Here is an 18,031-nt window from a genome sequence, read left to right as displayed (position 1 = left end):
TATGGCAATCAGCTAGCAGCTCTTAACTAACATCTAGACTGGCTTAGTTGGGAAGATGGCCAACCTAAGCATTGTAGCATCTGTGAAGTGGGAACAGCATTTACTGAGTATATCATCCTGCAAAACTCCCCTAATACCCTGATCTCTATCCTTTTCCCATTATCTACACAGCTGGGTGGGGCCATCAGACATTGAGTATGGCTTTTTTTCTGTGTACCTTTGTCAAATTTAATTCAAGATATATTCTAATTTTTGTACAGTTTTAAAAATAAATGTCTAAACTTTTACTGAAAAAATTTAGTTACAAATATGGCATTTTTTTAATATCACTTTGTCACAGCATGAGATGCTCTTTACCTGAACTCCTTAAATTTTTCTCATCTCAGGAATAGAGCCATAATATTTGAGCTATATGCAATTCTACTGTCAAATAGCACATCCTCAAACATATTCTTTTTACAAACTGGCATTCCATGACCTGAAATCTCTTCCTTGTCATGCTGAAGTAACTCCTACAGATGCTCAGGTTTTAATTATGTAGGCAATACAATGAATGCACAGAGTGAAATTTTGAATGCTCGAACATGGAAAGAGGATTCGTCCTGTCTAGAGCATCGTTCATATTGCTCGACACTAATACTTTCAGCATCTTCATGTAAACTATGTTTGAAAACATTACTGATCACCTAATATCCACCAAAAATGTGAATTCTGTAAAATCAGTTTTATTGTTTATTTAGCTAAAGTGGGTCTCCAAATCACCTTAAGTGTGAGGTCCATCAATGTACTCTCCAAGGTGGCATCATGAGAGTCCCACAAGTTGGGAAGCACAACTGAATGTATGGAAGGGGGCAGGTGGGTAACCCCAATATGTGTCTTTGGACAAGTGAGCTATGGTTCAATATTGCATCCCACATCTACAAACAAACTAAGTTACACCAACCCAATCAGTCATACTTTATTCTGCCAGTCTGAGAATTTCATCACTTTGACCACCTAGCTATAAGCCTACAGTATCCTATGCTATCTCCCTCATATTGCTATATATGTTGCATATTGGGGCATACTATACTCTCAATTGAGGGAGGCAGAAAGGCTGCAAAAATAATTAATGACCTAGTTATCATAGTAGGAATTTGTCTGGTATGAGTAATCAACACAGTGAGACACTTTCCCTGAAAAAGTATGACATGCCAAGCAGCTGTTTCTCTCCTTTCACAGCTAAACGCACATCTTCCTCACAAATATTTGTTAGAAGGAACAGGCCAACCCATAAACCCCGCCATCCTCTCATGCAGTCATCTCCGGCCCACCACAATACCACAATTCCTGTGGAAGAGTTTCTGTACCCACTGACCAGATTTCCACTGACTTGTGGCCATTAACAGTTTTAACAGGTTTTTGAGTGTAATGTAATTACAAGGAGCATTTCACCAAAACTTAACTGCAGCAAAGCCCCAAAAAGAGCTTCTGGACATGGAAAGATAGGGATAAGGTGGAATCTGAGAGTGTTCCTGCTTGAGTGAGAGAAGGAAACGTTCAATAGCATTTGGTGGTTTTGCTGAGCCAACATGGTTCTCCAGCAGACCATTCTCCTCCAGCATTGTCTAAGCAGTGGTATGTGCTGGAACGACAAGAAGGTGACCCTGACCCTTGCACTCTGGCCCTTTTTGAAAAGCCACAACACAAAAGTAACACTCTCTTTCCAGAATGTGTTTGCTTTTCCCCTCCAGCAATCTGGTTTTGATTTACCAGACAAAAAAATACATGTATCACATTTCCGAGCCACAAACATCTTACTGGCACCGAAGGGCACTAAGGCACGAGAGAGGGGCTCCTAACCCCTGTGCGAATCATCTCTCTAGGGTCGCACTGGACAGAACACAGCAAGAAAGCCAAACTGCATTACAAAGCCCTTATCGTTTGATACTTCTCCCAGCCCCCTCCACCTTATGCATGGAACAAGAAAATGCAGAAAGAATTCTTGTGGTGGAACTTCTTCATGTTTTATTAACTTCAGAGCTGACTCCAATTTCCACATCATCCAAAAACACAGTTCACACTTTTCACAGATGTGAAGTCAAATACACAAAATTATTTCTAAAGACAATTTATACTACTACTATATAGAATGTAAACATCTGAAACAATTTTCAAAATGACAAAAAACATCACATAACTTAAAATGCAAACAACATTTTATTAGAAAATTTATGTATTATTGTCTTTCATTTTGAGAGTAAACAGTTAATTTATGTTTTGAAACTTTACATTTTCAATGTATAATTCTGTTGCAAGCAGTATAGCATTTTACATAGTATTTCTTAAATCCGAAATACGGCACCATTAACGAGACATTTTGTTCATGTAGTCACATATTAATATAAATACACACTTGGTATACTGTATATCTTATAATTTGACATGAAAAAAGGAGGTTACAATGTTGATATTTAAATATCCCAGAAAATATTATCTATATTCAACTTCCTCAGGTTAAACTTTTACTTAGTATTTTAGTACCTTTTATGGTGTTGGCTCAAAAGTACTCAAGTCTTCAAAAACAATTTGGCCTTATATTTATGAAGTGATGAATGTGGCGGGGGGGGGTGGTTCCCGCTGTGCGGCTGGTTGGGGTGCCCTATGACAGACTGCTGTCCCGTCCTGGGTATCCTGGGCATATCACCAGAAACACATCATTCCTTTACGAAGCATGGTGGTGACAGCATCATGTTGTGGGGACACTTCTCTGCAGTAAGTCCTGCAAAGCTTGTTAAGATAGAGGGTAAAAGGAATGCAGCAAAGTACAAGGAGAAACTAGAGGAAAACCTGGTCCGCTCTACAACTTGGGAGAAGATTTATTTTGTGGGAAGACAATAACTCCAAACAAAAAGCCTACACAGGAACAGTTTAAAAACAAAAATGTCAGCGTCCTGCCACGGCCAAGTCAGAGCCTGGACCTCAATCCAACTGAGAATTTGTGGCAGGACTCTAAAATTGCAGTTCACTCACGGTCCACATCTAACTTGACAGAGCTGGAGCAGTTATACAAAGAGGAATGGACAAAAATTGCTGTGTCAACATGTGCAAAGCTGATAGACTTATCCAAAGAGACTCATGGGTGCGACTGCTGCCAAAGGTGCCTCTACTAAATACTGACTTGAAGGGCTGAATACTTATGCACTCAAATATTTTGTGTTTTATATTTGTAATTAATTCAAAATTGATTTGACTGAATGTGTTTCCATTTTGGGGGGTGCGGTGGCGCAGTGGGTTGGACCGCAGTCCTGCTCTCCAGTGGGTCTGGGGTTCGAGTCCCGCTTGGGGTGCCTTGCGACGGACTGGCGTCCCGTCCTGGGTGCGTCCCCTCCCCCTCCGGCCTTGCGCCCTGTGTTGCCGGGTTGGCTCCGGTTCCCCGTGACCCCGTAAGGGACAAGCGGTTCTGAAAATGTGTGTGTGTGTGTGTGTGTGTTTCCATTTTGACATTAAAAAGTATTTTTCTGTTGATCATTGTCAAAAAAAGCCTTATTAAATCCACTGTGATTCAATGTTATAAAACAAAACATCAAAATCTCCAAGGGGGTGAATACTCTTTAAGTACTGTATATATACTTCCAAACCGGAACCATGGGTCAGAAGTACAAGCAAATGAGTGAACATTTCTTTGTTATATACTTGCACGCATATACACAACAAAAAGCAATCAAAGTAATAATCTGACACCAGCAGACTATGTCAGCCACTGTTTAATGCTGCAATTTCCATGACTGAAATTGCTCTATGGTTTTTCTACTGCACCCTGCCTCACCATTCATGGTGCTGGTCATCTGAAGAGGGGTTGCCATTTAGGATGGGAAGGCTGCACATGGGCCATTGGTTCATCCCCACTCCACAGTGAACAGATGACCAAACACAGTGGGTTGTCCCTCATTAAATCTCATGAAGGCACACTATTCAGTTTCTGTTTTTGGATAGCTACAAAAAACTCAGTTCAAAAGTCACATTTGACAAAAGCAACAAAATTCAATTAAAACTCAATTAGGCTATTTGCTATCAAACTGGCAGGTGTGGGTGTTATTCAAAATGTTTCCAGGTGACAGCAAGTAGGTGCTGTCATATCACAAGATGTTCTTCTATGAAAAACAGTCACTGAAAAAGAGATGCTGTCACTCTTGAACAAGAGTTTGATATTCAGAAAATAAGTAGTCAATATGGAATGCTTTGTTGAAAGCAGTGCTTATGTTTAGCTGATGAATATAGCACTTAAAACACAAAAAATTCAATCCAATACCAGTGGTCATGTAACAGACTATTTGGTTTACAGTGCATATATAAAGGCAGGTCAGAAAAGTATATATATCAATGTTTAAAATGATGAAAGACAAAGAAAACAGGAAGCTTGGCAATACAGGAATGGAAAACAAAAAACAATGTACACATGAAAAAATAAAACCTTACATTTTTGACTAAAGACCCAAACCCCAATGTGAGACTAGGCCTTTAGATCAACCAGACTGGCTCTCTTTTTTCGACCTAAAGTACAAACTGTTAGCTCTTAAGTGTGAGTATAAGTGTGATATTTCTAAAAAAGCTTTCCATTTCTCAAGGCATGTCAGTCAGTGCATTGTATGATTTTTTTAGCACACAAAGAAGTTGATTGTGCACAAATCAAAGCAGCAAGAGTTCTTATTGGCATTTTTTATGTAATCTGATGTATTCCAGAGCAGTTCCATGATGTTCCTTTGGGTGTTCTGGTAACTCCTAAAATATTTCCCCCATTCCTTTGCTAAAACCCTCTGGTATTATGTCATACACTAAGGCATTGCCCAAGACTTACGATGTTGTTCCAGTTGACATTATGACAGCAGTGCCCTTATCAATTTGTTTGTGTGAGAGTGAAGTAGTATTTGAACTATTTTGCATTATAAAAGAAAAAACATCAGTACAAGTTTGCAGTGTGGCCAAAGCTACCACATAAGAAATGTATTGTGAAAGAGGTGATAAGAACTGTGATATGAATAAGTGCATACAAATGTACTTTTTTCTTAGTGCCCATAAGTGTTTCCTATTAGGTCTGAAAGTTTGTGTTAGCAATTTTGGGATCTTAATTATACAGCCAAAGAATTCCCTATAATAATTAAAATAATTTCAGTCAAAATACACTTCACGAGTCATTATTCAAACGCTCATGAAGCTGGTCTCTGTGACAATATCACAGTCTACATTACCTCCTTGCCATTACTGCAGGGGAGGCCATTGTTATTTTCTTGCACTACAATTCCAATTTCCTTCACATAGCAAACAAACGATTACTCTCAGGAAACAAAAAGGGAGCTGTTTGTACAGGTCAGAAACACATGCACAGCAGATCGCTGCTTTTCCTGTAATGGCAAGTTGCCCCTTCAAACCACACCCATATGTGTTAACCAATCGCAGATTCCTACAAAATGATGGTTAAAGTAAAACAGTAATCGTTAGTTGTGCAAATTCTACTGGTGCTCATTGTGTTGGTCACCCAAACATCTCTTGGTTCCCAGAAGACCCCATGCAGCCCTTCATGGAACCCCACCAGGAACCCACTTGAAACATGCCTCCTACGGTTTTATAGATCTGCCAGTGCTTCTTCCAGAGGGGCACTCTCTGCATCCTGTGAGACCAATAAGACATAGGTGAGTTATTACACAACTCATAAGCTCGACCCTCCCTGTTCACACCACTGGAAAGGTGCAGAGAGCAACACACACTAGGTAACAAATCTCCTTTTTCGCTTTGTGATTTATGCTAACTGATTACAGCTGTGTGAATGACAAATGTGTGCAACGTGTACCAAAGTGTGTGGCACTGCACAAGAGAGCAGCATGTGAAAGCCACTTGACACAGAAGATGAGATCATGCCTAGGATAGAAGCCTCATGCCATCACATGGATGAGGGGCTCACATCCACACAGATGGAATGGCTACTGGCAGAGGAACCCGCAGGATGGGGATTGTAAAGGTGCGAAAACAGGCTTACACGGCACACCGAGTTGCACAGACAGCGAGCACATTGTACGAAGTCAGAGACACACAGACAAGGGAGTGGAACACAAGCCTAGCAGGCACACTCAATGTGGTGCCAGGGCTCTAGAAAAGGGGCTGCCAGCTACTGACTTTTAGTCCCCCCTACATGCATATACACTGAGTACTTTGATCACCACTGACTAGATCAGTACCAGCAGGGATCTTGCTTGCCTGTTGGCATGGGGGTACAGACACAAGCACAGCACAGGCAGCAGAAAAGCTGCAGCAGAGTTAAATGTCATCAAATAAAACAAGGGAGGGGGAGCAGACAAATTAATGAAACAAACTGCATAAAGTATACGGCTGTGTGGCTGTGTAAGGACCTCCACATCTGCAGCACATGCCTACCTCACAGGGAACACGAGGCATTGCTGAAGCCAGCTCAGTCCATTTCTTGGCTTCTGAGATATTCCCCAGATCCTTGTGGCACTAGCAAGATAAAGCAAAATCATGAAAATATGAAAGAACATGTGGAGTGTTCAAAGCAGACAACAGAACTAAAAACACCATCCAAATCACACTTATGACAAAGCAAGTGTGAGTTCTTACATCCAAGTCTGAACATCTTAAAGTGCTTTTTACCATTGTGGTAGATCACAGATTTCAAAATAGCTTCTGCATTATGCTAAAATCAGACAAAATAAAGTTTTGCCTATTTTGGATGCAATTACTTTGCAATTGGTGGTAATCTGCTAATTTACAATACAGATTTGCCCCCAGTTTCACTCACTAGTGCCTCCCATAGGACCTCAGAGTCCATGACTTGAAAACAAAGCCCAGGCTGTGAATTATAGTGAATTACTGTGAATTACAGGAGGGGGTTAACATAAGCAGGGTGATATCAGTCTCAAGGCAGAGTCCCACAGTGGTTCAGAGAACAGCCAGAAAAACAGCAGTGTGAGTTGGCCAGTCCCTCAGAGGCCATAAAACTTTCCTGCTGTCAGAGATAACAGCAGTGAAATGTCTCAAGACAGGCTCACATTCACTAAGACAGCAACCCTCCTCTGGCAGCAGTTTGGAGTGACCAACATATACCAGCCATAGAGCTGTGCAGCAAAACAATTTGCTGTTTTCTTCTGCCTTCTTAAATTTCTTAAATATTTTTGTCAAATAAACATAATGCATTGCTTTATTCCACTGATTATTTTGCCCAAACAACAAAGGCAACAGTAAGGAGGAGACTGTAATAAAATCATACAAATAAGGCACCTAAAATTAAAAGAGTGGCTTTTGAAAACTATTTTGAGACAAGCTCCACCAATTATTACTTTGGCTATGAAATGTAAAACACAAACAGGAGACATGCATGTATACAGCTCTGTTTAGTGAACCTGCCTTCAAATTTGGTTTTAGTAGAGTAAGCAAGCTTATAATTATGGAGAATTATTACTGCTATTTGCTAGATATTTTTATTTAAATAATTATCCATAAAATTTACAGGCATAACAGACAAAGAACCTTGTTCAAGGGAAGTAAAGTTGTCCATCTCAGGTCTCGAACCAGCAAATTTCAGGTTTTTTCACAGTTATTGTATCTATTGCCTGGGTTTTATGGGTGTAAAATCAACACTGCAACTAATAAGATGAGAAAACCCACTCTTTGTGGACGTGTCAGAGGCATAAGCATCTTGGATGTCTGGTGAGATGCAGTTTTTTGCTTGTCCTCTGTGGTGCTTGCCTACAACTAGGTTGGTTGCAGTAATGTGCTAGGCTGTCACATTTAAACTCCTGGGCCACCCCTGTGGCATGTAACGTACCTTGCTGGGTGGAAAGAGAGTAGGGTTCTTTTACCTTGGCAATGTAAAGCCTCCCTATCCTGGAAAAGCCTGGGCTCAGCTGTTCAGCCTGTATTGTGAAAGAAAAGCAAAAAATAGTGAGGGATCCTATGGATGCATTTGAAATCACAGAAGAATTAGAAATTAGAAATTAATAAAAATCATACACATGGTAGTATTTCATGTGCTTACTCAACTAAATACACAATAACAACCCAAGGTACCATCATGACTGGAATTCAGTTGGTTTAAGCTAATAAGAGATGAACAAAGCATCCTTAAAATTGGGTGAGGTATTGAGCTGGACTGAGTAACATGGTTCAAGCTCAGACTAAAATGCTGCAATCTTGGAAACTCGTAGTCTGTACAAGTGTCTGTGGATACATTAAAGCAAATCCTCTCCTGCTCAAACAACATGTTTCACCAAATTAAAGAAACCCCAGGAGTTTGGGGCAAGTTTTTTCCTGTTTCACTTCCAGACATGTTGCAGGAGTATGCAATACATACCCCAATTTAGCTCTGGAGAAAACAATTTTGTATTTCTTTAATGAAGGGTCAACATTCTGCCTATGCTGTGGGACCAACTCTTGGACTCCGCAACTCTCTGAAGCACCCAAAAGAAGGTCTAGAACAGGTTAACTGGCTTCTGTTGCTGAAACCCAGAGAACAGGAGATATGCAGCACCTTAAGGAAGTTCTCCAGGGCATCCTGCACAGTGGCTGTAGGAGGGGTCTCAAAAAGGGCAGCAGCCGCCTTCTTCTCCAGCCATCCAAGAGAAGATACCTACAGAGTAGGTTACAGGGTAAGACAGACATTTTCTCATTTACCTGATACTTTCCTCCAAAGCAACTTACAATTATTTACCCATCTATACAGCCGGACAATTTTACTGGAGCAATTTAGGGTAAGGGTTCTTTAGAGAGAAGGGCTCAAGGGCACTACAGTTGGAGATGGGAATCAAACCTGCAACCTTGGGGTCTAAAGGCAGCAGTTCTAACCAATACACTACACTGCCACCTTGGTGTTCTGGTACAAATAAAATGTCAGTACAGTTCTGCAATATCGCCAACACTGCCACAACTACAGGGAAGCAGCTCTCTTTAACACCCTCATCTCTGAGACAGGACCCCATTAGACTCAGAAGTTTCTCTTCTAACCCTTGGCAAACCCGTTGAGAGTAAACACTTTGTGAGAGCAGGAGACAGAAGAGTAAAGTCAGATCAGGGACTGCAAACAGGACAAAGTCTCCATGGGAGGAACAGAAGGAGCCAGCAGATGACTTCATGTGGAAGGTAACTTGGCAGTTACAATGCTCAACTATGCACAGTTCACCACGTCTAAACAGACCCTCAAAGTCAGATTCTGGTGTTCCCACTGCTCTAAATTTGGAGAGCTTCACACTGATGTACCACAGTAATATGTATGGGACTTGTTAGTGAAGAGTTCTCATCTCTAGCTTCAACTCCAAACCAAACTACACCCCCTTGTCAGACAAGTTCCTATCCACTCTCTTGGCAAAGCACAGTGCCAGACCATTACAATTTAGCAATAAAACATTTGTGTTCTTTTTCTTTTTGTAATAAATGTCTTTCTGCGGGAAATCTGCGTACATGTCAGGAATCTATTTTCATCAGAGATTTTCCACTTTTGTGCAAACAAGGAAAAGGAGCTGTAACTGCCTGGAACCCATCATGGCAAGCCAAATATTAAAAATACATGCAAAAAATTTGCTGCAGAATTATGGATCAACTGTTTATGAAATAGTGTGTTATGGTACTACTGTCATTTATTTTTAATTTACTTTTTACTACACAGATGCTTTTTTTAAGTATCTGAATACATTTCAGTCATTTACCAGTTCACACACACATTTTCCGAACCGCTTGTCCCATACGGGATCACAGGGAACCGGAGCCTAACCCGGCAACTCAGGGAGTAAGGCTGGAGGGGGAGGGGACACACCCAGGACAGGATGGCAGTCCGTCGCAAGGCACCCCAAGTGGGACTCGAACCCCAGACCCACTGGAGAGCAGGACCTGGTTCAACCCACTGCACCTCCCCCCCCCTTACCAGTTCACATATATGCATATTTACCTGAAAAAGCAGTCTCTGTCTTGGAACTGTGATTGACTAGTTATATATACAATTCCAAAATGAAAAATAAAATTCTTCAAAGTTACAACACACACCTAGGAGGGAAAGCAGTAAGGTAGCTATTTATAAATTCTGCCATCTATAGAATAAATTTGGGCCTTTTCATTATATGGTAAAGATGAGTAGGCAGTACGGATAGGCTTCTAATACTATGTTAATTTCACGTTCAATACTTGGGATGGACAGGGGCCTTTGCCATGGGTGCTGTGTTACCCAGGGTCAACATGATGTTGAAGGCCTTCAGGCCTTGGAGCAGGGTGGAGCAGGGTACATGGGTGCATAGACATCTGTGTCTCTGATTAAAACAGATTGCTCATCAGTGCCCTCACTTTGGCAGTCAGGTAGATGAGAGGTAAAATAAGTCCAGCAAAAAACACCTCACCACTTAGCCACCCTTTCCCTTCCCCATGTGCACAATGTGTGCAGAGGGAGAAAGGCTCAAGATGTTCTGCAGATTTAGGAGCAGGCATACATGTAAAGCATCTACTGGCAGGAATAAAATGTACCCCACCTTGCAATGGATAGTGATTGGAAATAAACAGGTAATGAGCTAGACAGCCTGAACACATGCCAGGGAATGCACACTCTCACACAGACAAAACAAGTGCCAATATCCTGCCTGTAATTATAAATAGGCAAGTGTGAGCAGAATTCCAAGACACCCCATGTCCCGCACACTGTTAACACACACAAAACAATGTAACTACATGCAAAAGATTTCTTCAGACGTTAGATAAAAGCTAATTTTCACATAATCACCATATATAGCCATATTAACTAAGAAAACATTTCTTCTTATTGATTAAGCTTTTGTGTTTGTTTTCAAGGACACAAAATGCTGCTACAGCTCCAGTGGAAGAGTACGCTTGATTCTTCACATGGGAAAGAAGGCAAGCCATTAAAATTAATGGAACATGAAAGGGCCTTAAAGGAACTTGATTCAGCTGTGGTCCCACTGCAGGAATATAACACACCCTGTGGATTGTTTGCAAACTGATGTCTGCGAACACAGCGGCACTTTAATAAACGGGTGGTTTACAACAGGTGGGACAAAAGCCAACCTGCAGGTGGGTGAGCCACTGAAGTGATGACTCCTTAGGTTTGGAGAATCAGGCCCCTGCTTAGCTTCACCAGGCACTGTTTGCTTATGTTAAATTATACTATATAACACGGTGGCTCAACAGTCTCTGTTTTAACAGGGATCTTAAAACCTTTGTAAGTCTTCAGTGATGTGGAGATTATTAAACAAAGACTTCTGTTTTAATTTCTTTCAGTGAAATGGTGTTCTATTAAGGCTGTATGGGACACTGGGAAATTTGGTTGCACACAGCATAAAAGTACATTGACAGTCGCCTATGCAGTTATCTACAGATTTACATAGTTATAGTTTCACTTATCTAAACAAATGGATTAGACTTCTGAAGCTTTGGTCAGAGGTCACTGCATGCTGACCACTAGCGCCAGCTGAGGGATGTTCTTCACAGAAGAGGGGATTAGGTGAATTTATAAGCTTCCGAGCACACAGCCGGCTCCTTCCTCGGGATGGAAGGACGTTAATGATCAAAAAGTTAAAAAGAACTCAGAGGAAGTCTTTGCGTCCAGGGAGGCCTTGCATGGAGCCTGTATATTAAAACATGGGAGTCAATCTATTACTCTGAGTCTACAGAACCACAAGCTGAGCTGGAGCGGAGGTACGGATTCGGAAGAATAATAAAGCTGGGATGAAGAGTGCTTACACAGAGTGCACCGGGTAGACCCAGATTCCGGAGATGTGATTTATTCAGCCGGCTGGCATTAAGGGACTTAGGCCAACAGTTTCTCTCCAACAGTCTAGGTCCTGGGGTGTTTGCAATTTTTTTTTTTAGACAATGCCCTAAGAATGAATAAATGAGGGAATTAATTCCTAAAGACGAATCATCAAGTTTTCCCTTGACTGCAGCACTGAATTTAAGGGAGTACAACGTAACATCCTGAATGGACACAACAATGACTTCATTGTGACGGGATTGCTCTACTGTGGACAATGTTCTCCAAAAGGAGTGAAATGACAAACACTGAGATAGGCCAGCTGTGACTAATCCAGTCATGTCAGTTTTGAAAGAATAAGTATAGAATAACACACACACACACTTTCAGAACCGCTTGTCCCGTACGGGGTCACGGGGAACCGGAGCCTACCCGGCAACACAGGGCGTAAGGCCGGAGGGGGAAGGGGACACACCCAGGACGGGACGCCAGTCCGTCACAAGGCACCCCAAGCGGGACTCGAACCCCAGACCCACCGGAGAGTAGGACTGTGGTCCAACCCACTGCGCCACCGCACCCCCTATAGAATAACAATGAGAAGAATAAGAATGGGTGGCACAGCGAATAGCACTGCTGTCGTGAGAGGACATGGGTTTAATCCCTACTCAGCCCGTGTGGAGCTTGCATGTTCACCCCATGTCTGCATGGGTTCCCTCCAGGTGCTCTGGTTTCCTCCCACAATTCAAAGACATGCTGTTCAGGTTCACCCCTAGTGTGTGAGTGACGGAGAGAATGTGTTCCACTGATGTATGGATGAGTGACCCAGTGCAAGTAGTGTATCTAGTAGTGTAAGTCACCTTGGTGAATAAGGTGTGTGGGTTGATAACACTACATAGAGTTAATTTGAAGTTGCTTTGGAGAAAAGCATCTGCTAAATAAATAAATGTAAATGTAAGTAAAGTAGGGGTTATTCTGACATTTCCATCCTACCACAGTGTCCCAGGTACTGGTGTGGTCCTTTTCTGATGCATATTTGCAGGTAATTGTGTACTTCTGATCACCCCCAAGATAAAAATCAGAGTCCCTCATATTCAGTTCAAACTGCACAGCTTATTATTCTTACTTCTTTTTTTTTCCTGAAGCGTTTGCTACTTAGCTTGGACAAATTATAAATAGTGCTAACAAAACTGATTTTTATTGAGTACTGGTTTCTTGGTTAAGAAGGGGGACACACACTCAACTATGCTGGAGCAACAGTGTTAGCTGAATACTGTTGACTACAGACCCAGCTGTATTTACCACAAAGCCCTGTATTGCACCAGCCAAACAGCAAACACCTATTATAGTATTAAAATAATTCTTTGATGACATAACACAAAGCCCCCACCCATCTCACAGTGCAAACCACCTGTCTGTTCTGAACTGGGTGGGGGGCTTCATCTCACCTCATAACACCACCTCCCCAGGAGATAGAAGCACTGTGGGTTATCAGGCTTCAGCGATATTGCCTTGTCTATGTGCTCCTGGAAAATCAGATCACATAAAAAGGTCACGCACACAGACAGGAAAATTTAGTCTATATGTCAGCAGAAATAGAAGCAGCATTTACAGCTAACGTTGGTTGACTTACCTTGAAGATGTGACTGCTTTTGAGTTTGCTGTGCATGGTCTCAGAGTGGGAGGTCAGGCCAGTGAGAATGGCAAACCTGTAGGAAACAGGTCAGATTAAACTCTACTTGAGTCTCCACCTGACTTCGAAAAGGACCTGGTTAAAAGGTGAGCCAACTACTTCCGTCTCCATACCAAGGCTCAGCATGGTTGTTTTGGGGAAACACAGGAAACGAGATCAGGAAGGGAATGGCAGAGTAAAAGAGCCAGTTGAACTCTCAGTGGTGCAGTTTGGTTACTGGATGCAGTGAGAAGTCAGTCATATTACCAGTGCAGTTTCATCAGCCAGCTGCTGGCTGACTTTGAGAAGCACACAGTACTGCTGTGTATTTGAGGCTAGCGTGAGACACAGTTCGGACTGGTTCATTACCGCTTTCTATTCTTTACTTGGCAGATTTGTTTGTTCAAGTGTCTTGATGAGCACACTTTACTGATCAAATTACACACAGACACGCATACCAATTTCGTATTGCATGTTTCCCAGGAGACATGCTTGGTTTTGCATCCTCAGGTTAACAGTGCATGTATTTATTGTACAAACCACTGCTTGTGGTTCTCAGGCTCTAGCACTGGGATCTCTACTTGCACTACACTGTTATTCACAAGTTCTTGGCGTGCATTTTAGCCACTGAAAGAACCCCAACAAATCTGAACTATTCGAGCACAATGAGAGGAACCAGAATAATATTTTTCTAAGAAACATTCCAGTCTAAATATTTCTTGGATTTTACAGTCGTGACAGCTAAATTTCACATAGCAAAATTTTTGTGAGCCATGATGGTAATAAATGTGGTGGTAATAAATGTCCTAACATTGTGCTCTGCAGATAGGGCGCACTAAGAGCAATCAGCACTGGGGGCCCCTCCAATTCCACAGCTTTGGCAAAAGGGCAGTAAATCTTTCTTGCAAAAGAATGTGCAAAACTGCGGAGGACAACTGTAATCCTTGTTTTAACTGCAATTTTTGTTACTTGAAAATCAAGATCATACTTCAAAAAAGAAAGTCAAATTCCTCAAATTATATGAACGTTTGATTAATTAAGATAAATGATTGAATCCTGGCCACTGGGAATGAAATGAAGAATTAAATATGAATTTACCCATTAGTTTGAGAGACGTTTGGTATAAAATAAAAGGAAACTGATATTTTAGGAAAATAAAATAATAAATGTAGTCACAAAAGGAAACCCAATATATCATGTTAGTCCAGGGACCACACACTGACCAAGTTTGGAAACCATTTATGAGGAATTCATTTAAATAATAATAATAATAATAATAATAATAATAATAATAATAATGTTTACACTTATTCCAGTCTCGTAAATAACAATGCGCGACTGTTTCATATCAAGCTCACCAGACTGCTTCTGATATCATAACCAGACCCAAGAGCAAAATTAATGCTGCTACACTGTTATTAGCAGGAGAGACGGAAGGGATCCTTTAATCTTTTCTCACTTGAATTTGATGGAGTGGCTAAGTTGGTGGACTGATTCCTTGTACTCTGCACGTGTGGGTTCGAATCCCATTGCCTTCAAACTAAGCTTAGTTTGTGTGTCTTCAAAACTCTTTAAAAAAGGAGATTTTGGGGGTGCTGGTCACAGAGTGCTTACAGATGCTTCCTTTGGACCCCAAGGTTGCAGGCTTGAATCCCACCACCAGTTGTACCACCAATGAGCAAGGTTCTTATACTAAATTGCTCCAGGAAAAATTACCCAGCTGTAGAAATGGGTAAATAATTGTAAGTCCTGAACACCAAGCTGCTTTGGAGAAAAGCATCAGCTAACTGAATAAATGGAGAATGAATGGATATGAGTAGCAAGAGCTGACACCGACTCAGTTAACTACTCATAACTGAAACAACGTTGGTTAGCCCCATGGTCAAAACTGAACAACCACAAATTTGCTTAGGTATGCAAAAAAATATATTGACTTTGTATAAGTTTTAATGAAATAGCTTGCACTTTAACATTTTTTAAAGAACTAGAACACTAGGATAAGAATAACGAGAGCAACAGAGGTACAGAAAGACACCAGGCTTGAGACAGAAATTGACCCCATGCAAGCAACCCCAAAATGTTCCAGACAACCATGATGTGCTACCCTCAATTTCTCAACCCAGCAACTGCTTCTGAAATGCACCCTCTCCCTGCCTGTACAAAGACAGGAGTCAGGGTGTCTGCTCCAATTCTCCAAACTGGGACTGCAGAGCAGCAGAGAGCCCATTAGAAAGAGGCCTGCACTTTGGCTGACTCCACAACAGCAAAGGCCCCTTTTCCCCTTTTAGATCCCTCTACCCCCCGTCTGCCGCCAATCCTACCCCCTGAATAGCCTTGCCAGGAGGTAAAATATATAGGTCTCGGCAGCCCAGCACCTCCAAGGTAGCGTTCTCCCCAGTTGCCAGTAAAAACAAACCCAGGCCCCTTTCCTTCATGCTCAAGTGGAGTCATTCTGCATCACACAGGGATGAAGCATGGAGTATGTTGCCAACAACTACACACCTCCTTCTTGGTAGGGGTCCTGTTGCCTTTCGAAAGCAGATTACGTTACTGAAACAAACGTGCAGAGAGCATGCAGATGATTTTTGAGGGAGAAGGGGGCAAAACACGCCTCTGTAACGGACATCACTTTGCTTACCTGGGGGGAAGCAGAGGGGGTCTGTGCCATGGTTTGGAAACATAGAGGTGAAGGTCAAGAGGGTGCCCAAAAAAAAGGACAAGTAGATATAAAAGGTGACTGCTGAAACATCGACATATCAACTGGAAATTCTATGAGCAGCGAGCCAAGCACTTCCCCTCCAAGCAAATGCACACATTGCAGCTGACTGAGTTCCCCAATGGAGGGACCATAAAATGATAAATATATTAAAAAGATAAGAATGTTAAAAGTGTTAAAAAGTTAAAAAGATATCATCAGAAGTGTTAACACTCCTGGCCCCAAAACAGAAAGTCATGGAGACAATTAATCCAATGTCATGGCAGCAACAATTGTAACCACTATATCTTCTTTTTAACCTATTAATTAAAATGGAAAAACACCTGAGTGACTTCCCATATAATTTGTGAAAATAGTAGTCTGCATGCCAGATTCTTCTGATTAATCACATTATTTAATCCAACTCTTAAACTGATGCTGTCCCCTTTCAACTACAATGGGTAGAAACCATGGGTTGAAATAATGACCTGTCAAGCTTACAATATTAAGGAAAAGAAAAAATCAGAACTGATAGAGTCTAAACAAGTCCTCAGGTAAAGTAAGAAGCAGCTTTTCCTGACCAACCCCTTTAACTGCTTCAATACCACTTTGTCACCACTTCACAGCCATGCAGTTTACTCTCCTCACATTGCATCCTAGGGGTTGCAAGTATTATCCTTACATTTTGAATATATAGCTACTGCATTTAGGAAATCCTTTTCAAATTTTGGCCAACCTACTACTGTGGGGAGAGACAAGCTGGTAAAATGATTTATTACACAATGTGACACAACTAGACTTCGTTGGCTATGGTTGAGTAAACACAGACTAATGAGTATAATTAGAGAGGAAGACATAAATACTGACTTTGGACTCATTAAAATGGAACTACTTGAATAATAAAACACTTTCTGGTCAGAACAAAGCATTAATGAAAGCAAAAACACAACCAGAAACTGGACCTATAAAAGCCAAAAAGCTCTTGTAGCCTTATAAGCATGATGAAGACCATGCATGTTGAAAAGAAACTTAGCTATACAAACTATAAATAGTGTTTGGCTTCAAATGAAGAGTGAAGTTGCTTTCCAGATGGTTGGCTATATCAACAGTTGCAGCAAAGTGCAGTCTTTGCAGAAAACTTCTGATTACATGACTTTATATCAGCTATACTAGATACATTTACATGCTTTAAATACTGATTAAAAAGAGCAACTGTGACACAACCAAAGGGCATTTGACCTAGACCTGCAATCCTAGTGGACGTGACTGCACAGCACCTGAAAAATGTCATGTCCTGGCACTCAGGAACTTAGAAGTGATTTCTGCTCTGCCAGGGCTACTTAAATACTGAAAGGGATTTGTCAGAGGCCTTGCGTTGCTGTGAGGTCTAAGCCTGCCATATGGAAATCATACAAGCTAGGGGGCAGGCACCTCATGTTGATATATGGACACTGAACAATTCATTTTTTGGTCGCTACTGGCAATTTCTCTATCCATTCTTCTGTTCCCCTCTGCAGTAATCAAAAGCAGTTGTTTCTACACTGGGATGGTGTTATCCTTTCAAACCCTGTCAGTTAGGTGCAAAGTTTGTGTGCATGTGTATATATTCTATATATATATATATATATATACACACACACACACACACATATACATGCACGCACGCATGCAGTCTATCTGGGGTTCAGAGTAAGGTTACCAGACTCAATGGGAGGCCTCCTAACAGTACAGGGGGAAATGGCATGTGTCCAGTTAAAGTAACTCCCCTGACCCCAAACACATTTACAAAAAAATTTCCCTTGACTCAAAATGCCGAATTTGTTCAGAAGAAGCACTTAGATTCTGGACTGAAAAAAACTGCTCTGTTATACTTACAACCTGCCTTAAACATAATACTTCTGTGATAGGTTCTGGACCATCACAACGTTCCACT

The 18,031-nt window shown here is 41.4% G+C and overlaps 1 protein-coding gene across 1 annotated transcript in view; it reads right to left on the bottom strand.

Annotated features, from left to right (window-relative positions):
- Positions 1 to 4,342: 4,342 nt before the first annotated feature.
- Positions 4,343 to 18,031, bottom strand: part of rmdn3 (regulator of microtubule dynamics 3) — a 39,540-nt gene continuing 25,851 nt past the window's right edge. The window contains exons 7-12 of the mRNA XM_018727588.2: positions 13,365 to 13,440; positions 13,180 to 13,257; positions 8,519 to 8,617; positions 7,851 to 7,904; positions 6,409 to 6,489; positions 4,343 to 5,647 (exon numbers count right to left, since the gene is read on the bottom strand). Of these exons, the coding sequence (XP_018583104.2) occupies positions 5,603 to 5,647; positions 6,409 to 6,489; positions 7,851 to 7,904; positions 8,519 to 8,617; positions 13,180 to 13,257; positions 13,365 to 13,440 (433 nt within the window). The 3' untranslated portion in view covers positions 4,343 to 5,602. The remainder of the gene's footprint in view (positions 5,648 to 6,408; positions 6,490 to 7,850; positions 7,905 to 8,518; positions 8,618 to 13,179; positions 13,258 to 13,364; positions 13,441 to 18,031) is intronic.

This window comes from Scleropages formosus, chromosome 15, assembly GCF_900964775.1.
Source record: "Scleropages formosus chromosome 15, fSclFor1.1, whole genome shotgun sequence".
Lineage (NCBI taxonomy): Eukaryota > Metazoa > Chordata > Actinopteri > Osteoglossiformes > Osteoglossidae > Scleropages > Scleropages formosus.
The sequence above is the reverse complement of the archived record's forward strand: the minus strand, read 5'-3'. Positions and strand labels throughout refer to the sequence as shown.